The 11,986-nt window shown below is 33.6% G+C and overlaps 1 protein-coding gene across 6 annotated transcripts in view; it reads right to left on the bottom strand.

Annotated features, from left to right (window-relative positions):
- Window positions 1–11,986, bottom strand: part of LOC127731224 (tyrosine-protein phosphatase non-receptor type 4-like) — a 132,196-nt gene that overhangs the window by 23,456 nt on the left and 96,754 nt on the right. For all 6 annotated transcript variants that reach the window (XM_052240196.1, XM_052240191.1, XM_052240192.1 and 3 more), the window contains one exon: window positions 10,002–10,152. In XM_052240196.1, coding sequence (XP_052096156.1) covers window positions 10,002–10,152 — 151 coding nt within the window. The remainder of the gene's footprint in view (window positions 1–10,001; window positions 10,153–11,986) is intronic.

Raw genomic sequence — 11,986 nt, 5'->3', positions numbered from 1 at the left:
TAAATGAAGATCACTTATTTTCAGTACAGTTTTTCTCTGAGTGATGCTCACCATATTTTAACTTAAACTGCCCATCTGTTACCTTTAAACAACGAATGAAGATAGTACCAATAACTTGTTTACTTCCAAAATACATATCGTTGTTTCATATTTTAATTCCAGTACAAATTCATATTTCAGATTGACTCAGCTTTTTTTTTTAACCAACATCTTTTCTATTTTTAATGTCCCTTATTTTTTTTTAATAAAACTAGCATAATAACATCTGTGCAGAAGTTAAGCAATTTTATCATATATGTACAGTTAAATATACATAAAAAAATCAACATTTGCAAATTCCAATAAATTCCCCCACCAAAAGTTCCATCTGTTACAAAGTAAAGTATGCATCAAAAAATAAAATGTCTAAAAACACTCCTCCAATCTTCTATAGATTCTGCATAGAAAAAACACCAATATGTTACAAACGTTTTATGACCAGACAATGTCAAATGTATTCACTTGTATCAGAATTCCTTATAAACCTAACAGTAAAACTGGTATAAAGTTTTTTTAATGGATAAATTTTCCAACCAAATGATCATTCAGATACGTTTATAGAATAGTCAATAAAGATGATGGTCATTTTACCTTAGTCACAAAAATTGTCAATTAAGTATGATGACTCTACCACCAAAGTCCTCAATTTAATGGCCAATATTGATTAAATAAAAAACTAAGCCTAAAATCAATCTAACAAACCCAGTAATTACTATGAAATCATTCCTAAAATGGTCAAATTTCCTCATCTTATCCCGTTACTAAATTGATCTTTATAACCTTTTAATCAGAACCATTCACAAGATTGATCAGAAATTGTAGTCCCCTTTAATGATTATGGGTCATATTTATAACTATCAAACAAACTATAGCTGATTTTGTCAACTCAATTCTAACAACATCAATCATTGATTCTATAAGTCCAGAAAACCTTTAACCATTAAAGTACATTTTTTTTAACTAGAGTACATTGTGAAATCTTTATCAAGTTTGGTGGTGTAAAGCACACCAGGAGAAAGAGTTATTGAATAATCTTAAAACTTGACTAAGTAGGATGTTTAAAAATCTTTTTGTGGCTTTTCTGTGATAACATGGTTCCTTGTGACTATATTGTGATAATACAACTCCCTTTCAAACTATTGTAATAGCTTGTTTCATCGTGGCTTTCTGTGATAACATGGTTCCTTGTGACTATATTGTGATAGCTCAACTTCCTTTCATACTATTGTAATAGCTTGTTTCATTGTGGCTTTTCTGTGATAACATGGTTCCTTGTGACTATATTGTGATAGCTCAACTCCCTTTCACATTATTGTAATAGCTTGTTTCATTGTGGCTTTTCTGTGATAACATGGTTCCCTGTGACTTAATTGTAATAGCTTGACTTCCTTTGGCATCATTGTGACAGCTGAATTACACAAGACTTCATTGTGATAGCTTTTTTCACTGTAGCTTTTCTGTGATTGCTTGACTTTCTTTGGAAAAATTGTGATAATATGTTTTCCTGTGGCTTTTCTAGGATGACTTGTTTCCCTGTGGCTTTTTTGGGATGACTTGTTTCCCTATGGCTTTTCTGTGATAACAAGATTCCCTATGGCTTTTCTGGGATGACATGATTCCCTGTGACTTTTCTGGGATGACTTGTTTTCCTGTGGCTTTTCTGGGATGACATGATTCCCTGTGGCTTTTCTGGGATGACTTGTTTCCTTGTGGCTTTTCTGGGATGACTTGCTTCCCTGTGGCTTTTCTGGGATGACTTGTTTCCTTGTGGCTTTTCTCGGATGACTTGTTTCCCTGTGGATTTTTTGGGAAGACTTGTTTCCCTATGGCTTTTCTGTGATAACATGATTCTCTACAGCTTTTCTGGGATAACATGATTCCCTGTGACTTTTCTGTGATAACTTGATTCCCTATGACTTTTCTGTAATAGCTTGTTTCATGGTGGCTTTTCTGTGATAACTTGTTTCCATGTGGCTTTTCTGTGATAACTTGTTTCCCTGTGACTTTTCTGGGATAGGTAGACTACATGAGACTTTATTTAAATTGCTGTTCTCTCTATAGCTTTCTTATAATAGCTTGACTTTCACCCTTGAATCTGTTAGGAATCCTTGCATAAATGTTATATTCCCTATTTGCCTACATTGTGATAGCTTGGCTGTCTATAGCTCCATTGTGATAGCTTGGCTGTCTATGGCTTCATTGTGATAGCTTGGCTGTCTATGGCTAAATTGTGATAGCTTGGCTGTCTATAGCTTCATTTTTATAGCTTGGCTGTCTATAGCTCCATTGTGATAGCTTGGCTGTCTATGGCTCAATTGTGATAGCTTGGCTGTCTATGGCTTCATTGTGATAGCTTGGCTGTCTATGGCTTCATTGTGATAGCTTGGCTGTCTATGGCACCATTGTGATAGCTTGGCTGTCTATGGCTTCATTGTGATAGCTTGGTTGTCTATACCTCCATTGTGACAGTTTGGTTGTCTATGGCTTCATTGTGATCGCTTGGCTGTCTATAGCTCCATTGTGATAGCTTGGCTGTCTATGATTATGTTGTGATAGCTTGGCTGTCTATGGCCTCATTGTGATAGCTTGGCTGTCTATGGTTAGATTGTGATAGCTTGGCTGTCTATAGCTTCATTGTGATAGCTTGGCTGTCTATGGTTACATTGTGATAGCTTGGCTGTCTATAGCTCCATTGTGATAGCTTGGGTGTCTATGGCTCCATTGTGATAGCTTGGCTGTCTATGGCTTCATTGTGATAGCTTGGCTGTCTATGGCTTCATTGTGATAGCTTGGCTGTCTATGGTTACATTGTGATAGCTTGGCTATCTATTGCATCATTGTGATAGCTTGGCTGTCTATAGCTTCATTGTGATAGCTTGGCTGTCTATATTTTCATTGTGATAGCTTGCCTGTCTATGGCTACATTGTGATAGCTTGGCTGTCTATAGCTTCATTGTGATAGCTTGGCTGTCTATAGCTTCATTGTGGTAGTTTGGCTGTCTATGGCTACATTGTGATAGCTTGGCTGTCTATAGCTTCATTGTGATAGCTTGGTTGTCTATGGTTTCATTGTGATAGCTTGGCTGTCTATGGCTACATTGTGATAGCTGAACTACCTGTAATCGCTTGACTGCCTTTTACATATTTCTTGAAAAAAATGATTCCATTGGTTGATTAAAAATAGTAGAGCTTTTGAATTTGTCAGGTTTTATCGACTTCCCCATTTTTACCTTGGGAGTTTAGTATTTTAGTTGAATCATTTTTAAATTTAACTTGGAGTTAAGTATTTTAGTAGAATCATTTTTAAATTTACCTTGGGAGTTTAGTATTTTAGTTGAATCATTTTTAAATTTACCTTGGGAGTTTAGTATTTTAGTTGAATCATTTTTAAATTTACCTTGGGAGTTTAGTATTTTAGTTGGATCATTTTTAAATTTACCTTGGTGTTTAGTATTTTAGTTGAATCATTTTTTGCTTCAGTGTGATGGATGGACTTTCCTTTACCTAATTATAGCAGATTGACTCTCCTGGTCTTGATTATAATGGCATGACTCATAAGGACTTTTGCTTCATATTTTTATGTCCTAGTTTATCTCCTACTTTTGACTATATTATGGTAGCCTGACACTATGATAAACCCCTAGACACCCTTGCCTTAGATTATTTTGAACATGCATTCAAATATGGAAATACTCATGTATAAGCCATTACTTCATTATAAAGGGGCAAAAAATATGGTAGAAAATTTTAGTTTCCTTGGATTATCTGTGGTTTAACATCCATTTTATTCATCATAAAGTTTATATGATTATACAGATGAACATGTTTACATCCTACGATTCCTCTGTTTGGTTCAAGTATAAAACCATATAAGGTGTTGTAAATAGGGATACCTGTCACTATGTATTTAATCATGCTACTAGTCAAGGAGATATAATGTCCTATATGTTGTTTATAGATTATTTATGACAAAAAAACAAGTTCAGATAAATTTCCAATGAGTTGTATAAGATAATTGATGTCTTGTACTGTATTGAGTGAGGGTTGATTATTTCACCAGTCAGGGGTAACAATGTCCAATAGCTTTTTACTTTTTATTCTACTGAAGATAGGTGACACACTTTTCATATGTGTGCATTTAGTAGTTTCAAATTAGAGTTAAGGTTACAATACACCATTAGATTTTATGGGCGCAGCCATTTTATGAGCATAACATGGTATTCAGAATTAAGAGTATAGCTAATCCTGATTGGTTGATATGTGCGCCCGTTATTTTTTGTAATTAGAGACTTCGTGCATTCTGCATTATACCAAAGGCCAAATAAATTATTTTCCTTAGCCCTAACGGAACTGAGATGTCTTTTAAACGCTAGGATGAGACACGTATTTTTAAGTGCAAAATTGATAGGCATGGGAGATAAGTACAAATTACGCTAAGAAAAGCAACGCGAACCTATATTTTTTTGGACCAAAAAATACTGTCCTAATAACTTTTCTTTAATTCAAGCAAGGTTTCGTTAAAAAAAATCAGCTTTCTAAAGTCTGTATCTCGAAAAAGGCTATCATTGTCGCCTATGGGGAAATTAATTGTTTATTATAATCTTAAACTTGTTTGTAAATAAGCCTATGCTAATACAATTGCACACAAAATATCATTAACTTGCACTTAGTAGTTCCCCTTAAACTGACCTAATCACAATCTTTAACATCCAAAACCATGCAAAAGCTTCAAAGTCAATAAACCATGACTTAGGGCAGGGCCAAACAATTGCCATGGAAATGATCTGTGTTAATGCTAATACAACTGCATACCAAATATCATTGACTAACCATTAGTGGTACCCTTTAAAGTAACTAATCACAACTTTTAACAAATTGTCTACACTGCCATCAGAAACAGTATACCGAAATCTCCCCTTCATAAAATGTCGAGGCAAAGACAAAAATTGCATTTATTGCAAAATTGAAGATAAGTATGAAAATAAGATTTTTTTAAACTGGAATTGAAAATTTAATACATTAAACTTTTGAAATTGCATGTTCAGCAAAAAAGATTTTGAAAATGTTGGTTTCTCCTTTGTGATACTTAATAGTTAACATGTGTAGGCTGTATAAAGTATTCAGTTTTCAAGACTCCAAGTCAATAAATTATTCAAAACATTACTATATATGTAAATGGAAAGTGCATAATAATTTTTTGGCATTTTAAATTAAAATTTTTCCTATTTGATGGATATCTAACATGCATGGTGAATTACCGTTTTTCTTGTCAATATGATCTATAGTATAACTTAGTAATGAACATTACTTTTTACAATATTTAAAAAAATCCTATCGAAATTCCTGCATAATTAACCAAATTTTGATACCTTCAGTTTGAAGCAATTTGTCATTTTGAATTGCAGTTATCATCATTGAATTTCTTTAAACCATGAACTACTTTCTATGAAACTTTAAACAGCTTTAAATCAAGCACTTTCTATGACAATTTTAACAGTTTTAAATCATGAACCATTTAACTACTCAAACAGGTTTAAATCATGAACCATTTAACTACTTAAACAGGTTTAAATCATGAACCATTTAACTACTTAAACAGGTTTAAATCATGAACCATTTAACTACTTAAACAGGTTTAAATCATAAACCATTTAATTACTTTCTATGACACTTTAAACAGATTTAAATCATGCACTTTCTATGACACTTGAGACAGTTTAAATCATGAACAATTTAACTACTTTCTATGACACTTTAAACAGGTTTAAATATAAGAATACATCATCTGTAATGTGTTATATTCTCAAAGAAAATTATATCAATGGAGGAACGGTTGTAGGTGATGATTCAGACAAACATACAATGAACCATGCTTTAAAAGTTACCAACACAATGAGCTGGAATTTTGAAATGCAAGTTCACATTGACCAGTCTTTTCTAGTAAATGATGCTTGCATTGCAGCAAAGGAGCAAATACAAATATTCAAATACTCTCAGATCTGTATTTAGTGTCTTTGTGTTGTGGAGTTGTATAAGTACCCTGCCACATCCACTCTGTGTTTTTGCTAGATGTATTTCTGTTTTGTATCCATCTGATGACTTAAGCCCTTTTCAACTGATTTTTATAGTTTGTTCTTATGTTGTAGTGTTACACCACTATTCCAAGTTAGGGGAGGGTTGGCGCCTTCAAACTAGTTTAACCCCGCCACATTCTGTATGTGCCTGTCCCAAGTCTCGAGACTGTTATTCAGTGGTTATCGTTTGTTGCTGTATATCATATTTGTTTTTCGTTCATTATTTTGTTCATAAATCAGGCCGTTAGTTTTCTTGTTTGAATTGTTTTACATTTGTCATTTCGGGGCCTTTTATAGCTGATTATGCGGTATGGGTTTTACTCATTGTTGAAGGCAGTACAGTGACCTATAGTTGTTAATATCTGAGTCGTGTGGTTTCTTATGGAGAGTTGTCTCATTGGCATTCATAACACATCTTCTTATTTTTATAAGTCTTAAATATAGAACAAGCAGGGATTGAACCTGTGACTTCTGGCAGTCTAGGCATACATGCTACCACAAAACCACAGAGATTGTTTGAAAGCAACGAGATGTAAAGTATTAGAGAGAAACTTAACATTGAAAACATCCAGACATATATGTCTACCTAGGTTTCATTGTTGGTTTTTTTCACAGCTAGGGAATCAACTTTCTTCAAATATAATTTCATAGTCAGATTCATGATTCTGGAAATAAGTTCATAAAAGGAAGGTTGGAGTGGCTGCTCTGCAGATCTGTTGCTACCATGGAAAATAGCAACAACATAAAATTGCAGTGACTCTGTCAAAATTTATTCTTCTTTGTGTAAACAATAAGAGATTTTGTGACTTTCAGACACACACACACACACACATTTAAACAACACATACAAAAGGTTTACCAACATATAATGTTTTGGAGATAGAATTTAAGAGATAATTAGGCTTCAATTAGTTACTGTTTAACAGAGTCCACCAGCCATATTTAATTCTATGTAAATGATGTACATTGTTTAGAATTGCTGGCCCCATTAATTATTTGCTTTATGAATGAAGGACACAATTTTCTTGACAGATCAGATAATAAAAATACACAATTGTAATTGGTCTGTCTAGACCAGGTTGAGGTCACAATTTTACACATTTATAACATTAAAAACAAACAATAAATGGAAGCCACAAACAATAACTGTCACTGTTTTTTTGTGTAATTTTGCAAAGTGATCAGTGCATACTATTCAAGAACTATTTTAAGCTCATTTCTGGTTGTCCTAAATAGTCAGCTTGCTGACTGAATAAGATATCAAAAGAGCAATGTTTACTGAACCTTTTTTTTTCAAATATGGAAAATCCAAAATGGAACCACTAGAAACAAATTAATTTTCATTGTGTCCCTATTCTATAGTATTATAGTATTTTTAAGGGTACTTATCTATTTATTTATAATATCATATGTATTTTACTATTTTTTTCAGTGTACTAATTTTCAAACCTTCAAAACATTAACACTTTTACAATAGTTTAGCACATTAATTTTACTCAGGAAGAGTTCCAACTAGTTATCTACAAATCATTCACATTGACATATATAATTTCTCTTGTTATCTATATTATTATCCACCCAAAGTCTTGTTATTTTTTAATCAATACTTCAATAACTGTTTGTCAATTCTTTAATTAATTCTATTTGAGCTGGAGTTATCTCCCTTCTTATGGTGTATTGAGGTTGTAAGCTTATTAAAGTGCAAAATGATGGGAATTTATGTTGTAATGAAGATGTTGACATTCATTAACAAGAAATGTTCTATGTGACAGACAATAAATATATCTTTTCTTCCTGTAATTATATTTTGATTTGGGAAATCTTTGGGCAATGAACCCTGTAATGTTTTATCTCTTAATGTAATATTGTATTGTGGGGACCAGTGAATTACAGCATTCTATTTCACATTATATGTAAATAAGGAAATTAATTAGCAGTTAAAAGGTAAATATAACAATACATGATGATTGTTGGTTTACTTCAAAAAACAATAAAATGCTCCGCTGGGTGCAGCTTGATATGACCGCAGAGGTCCAACCCTGAACAGTTCGGGCAAGTATGGACTCAACATTCAAGCTTGATACAGCACTGAATTTGAATTGTGATTAAATATTTGACACAACATAGGTTTCTGACACAGAATGAATGTGGTCTAAGAACTTAAATTTTTTTAATTTACCTATTCAAACCATATCATTATTATTTGCTTTTATATATAAATCAGAAATAACCAATTTAAAATGGAAAATTTTAAAGAAAAAAAAAGGAAATAAAAAAAAAAAAAAATCCACCCCCCCCCCCCCCAATTTTTTGAACCCCCTTATGATTCATCACCCCAAACTCAATCCCAGACTTCCCTTTGTGGTATGGTACCATGCAGTACAATTCCAGAGAGATCCATACACTTGAACACAAGTTATTGTCTGGAAACTAGAAAAATGCTTATTTTTGGCCCCTTTTTCCTAAACCTTTTGGGCAATTACCCCCAAACTCAATTCCAGCTTTTCTTTTGTGATATGGAACCTTGTAGTACAATTTCAGAAAGATCCATACACTTACACACAAGTTATTGTCCTGAAACTAGAAAAATGCTTGTTTTTTGCCCCTTTTTGGCCCCTAATTCCTAAAATTTCGAGGCAATTACCCCCCAAATCAATCTCAGCATTTCCTTTGTGATATGGAACCTTGTGGTACAATGTCAGAGAGATCCATACACTAACACACAAGTTATGTCTGGAAGTTACAAAAATGCTTAATTTTGGCCCCCTTTTGACCCCTAATTCCTTTACTGTTGGTACCATAACCCCAAAAATCAATCCCAACCTTCCTTTTGTGGTATTGAATCTTATGGTAAAATTTCATAGAGATCCATTCACTTAAATTAAAGTTAGAGTGTGAAAACCAATGTGTCTTCGGACGACAACGACGACGACGCCAACAACGCCGCCATTGCATACCAATATACGACCGCATTTTGCGGTCATATAAAAACAAAAAATAATCCCATCTATTGAATAATAATCTATTTGCAGTGAAGTTAAATATTTTCACATCAAAGTATCAGATACCAGTTTGTCCATCACTTTTATATTCAGGTGACTTTAATTTAGACAGGACTGGTCATCTTTGCATGATGAATAATTTATTACCTGTCTCTGTCTGGGAAATCTAGATTGCAATCATCTCATGTTCATCTAGGTAATGGGTAGTTGGGGAGGGGTAAACACTTTTCTACCTACCCACTGATGCTGGCTTGTTGGGGAGGGGTACAGATTTTTCACCTACCCACTGATCCACTCAGTATACCAACTTGGTAATCATTTCATGCAGAAATTATTTTCTGTACCGGTAGGAACTTCTCCTGTTGACTTTATTTGTTTAAACTTACTATGAATAAATGAACATCCTTCATATCTTTCATCACAATCCATTGGTCAGAAAATTGATTAAAGGTGAGTATCATATTAAATGTACTAACCATGTAACTGCAAGTATACTCAACATGTAAAACAAGTATACTCACAATGTAATCACAAGTATGATCAGCATGTAATCACAGATGTACTCAACAATAATCATAAGTGTGCTCCGCATAATATCACAAATGTACTCGGGGCCTCGGTGGCCGAGTGGTCTAAGTAGTTACTACTGTAATCACTAGCCAGTCAACACTGAGGTTGTGAGTTCGAACCCCGCTCGTGCAGGTGCACTTGACTCCAATCTTAATTGACTAGGATTGCCAGTTTTCCTATCGAAGGTCGGTGGTTTTCTCCGGGCACTCCGGCTTCCTCCACCAATAAAAACTGGCCGCCACGAAATAGCCCAAAAGCGGTGCTTAAAAGTGGTGTTTAAACACCAAAAATCAAATCAAATCACAAATGTACTCACCACGTAATCATTGTACGTAGGAAGATCGTTTTCTGTATGGTTCGGCACATCTTTTGTCGCCGAGCCGTTGGCCGGAAAGATGACTTTCTTTGTGGGTATGGGTTGTGGATATGTATCTTTGGGTGCATTATGTGAGAGGAATCCACCATCACTGCAAAACAAAATAATTATTACATAACAGGTACAAAAAAGATTGAAAGGGTCTGATGTGAGAGGAATCCACCATCACTCCAAAACAAAATAACAACTTCATGACAGGTACAAAAAAGATTGAAAGGGTCTGATGTGAGAGGAATCCACCATCACTGCAAAACAAAATAACAACTACATGACAGGTACAAAAAATATTGAAAGGGTCTGTTCAGGATGTCCATAGAGAGAAACACTATTCACACAACAGAATGTAAATCAGTCTTTCAAAATAAAGAATTAATTCTGATTTCCCAACTTACAAAGAAGAAAAAACACACTGGCAAAAAAAACTGAATTTGATATAGATCATGTAGATACCATAATGCTTGATACCATGAATGATATCATTATATATGAAAAATAAAAGTTGTCTGACAATAAAACCAGTAATTTGACTGTGGCAGCTAATACATTTCTTTTCTAATGTAATGTAAACCTATAGCCTGTATTAAATAAAAACAATGTCCATTTTAACAAGTTTGCTTAAAAAGACAGATATTAATCTATTATGTGCAAAAATGGCATTTATTTCACTAAAAGCTACTAATCCTTTCCACACAACAGGTATCCCGATCCCAAAATCAGTGGAGGGATCAGAATCCCGAGGAGTAATCACACCAGACCAAAAATAGCGGGTAAGTAAAATCTGGTTCCTATGTAGTATTATACTTCATAGGACTTGGATCCAGTTTTTACTTACCCACCTTTAGCGGTCTTTCATAATTGCTCCTTGGGATTCTGATCTCTCCACTGATTTTGGATCTAGATACCTGGTGTGTTCCAGATATCAACACAATCATGGATCTTTAACCAAAAATGAGAAACATCTTCTCACCTGTCATCATGTTTTCTGTCACATTTAAAATATCCTAGTAACTTAATGAATGGACAACATGGCAAGGAAAATATCTCAGCTAAAAAACTTGCCATGTTGACCTTCTTGAACTCCTTAGTACCCGGTAATTAGTAACTGTTATTTTCAATCAAAATTGAAAACAAATAAAGTCAGAGTAAAAGATCAGAAGCTCTTGGAATAAACAGATATTTCATCTTGAATTTCAAAATATTACTCCTTCACACTATATCAAACCAAGTGATTTTTGAACAATCAATTCTTATAATCTTTGTAATTATTCCCAAGGCTGCTATGAATATTTCATCCTTTTTACTTGAGTAATTTCATTTTTAAGGTTGCTATAAGATTGATTTAACATTCAAAATTGTCCAAATTAATTGAGAAATTGTACCAATTACAAGTAACATCCATTAAGTAAGAAGAAGATAAACCAATAGATGATTGTTTAATCACAATATACTTTTCAACATAAAATCACCAGAAAATTTCTATGAAAATTGATCATCTGCCAATAATTTTCTGCCTTTTCCTGTCGAATGTTAACTTCAAAAGATCTTTTCTTATAGTGTTTATAATAATAATGCAGTATGTTTTCTGTTAGATCTCGGTAGGCACTAAAAAGAACTATACTTTACTTAATTAACATCACTATAACTCTCCATTAATCCATTCACTTTTTACTTATTAAAATTACATCCTACTAGCAATAACTTGTAATGATCGAGGCCGCTATGTTCAGAACGGAATAGAATTTTACAATTGATGCCAATCCTTACAGCGTCTAATAGTCTCTCATAAAACAATAATAAGATTATCCATCTCCAACCCACTGTCAAGTCTCACAAGTCACTAAGAAATTGAATTGATACATGTAGAAAATGATCGGAAGTAATAAAATACCAACTTTAGATACACACTGATTACCTCTAGCCTCCAG

Source organism: Mytilus californianus, unplaced genomic scaffold (genome assembly GCF_021869535.1).
Source record: "Mytilus californianus isolate M0D057914Y unplaced genomic scaffold, xbMytCali1.0.p SCAF_2, whole genome shotgun sequence".
NCBI classification, from domain to species: domain Eukaryota; kingdom Metazoa; phylum Mollusca; class Bivalvia; order Mytilida; family Mytilidae; genus Mytilus; species Mytilus californianus.
Note: the sequence above shows the minus strand (reverse complement) of the source record. Positions and strands in the feature narration are given on the sequence as shown.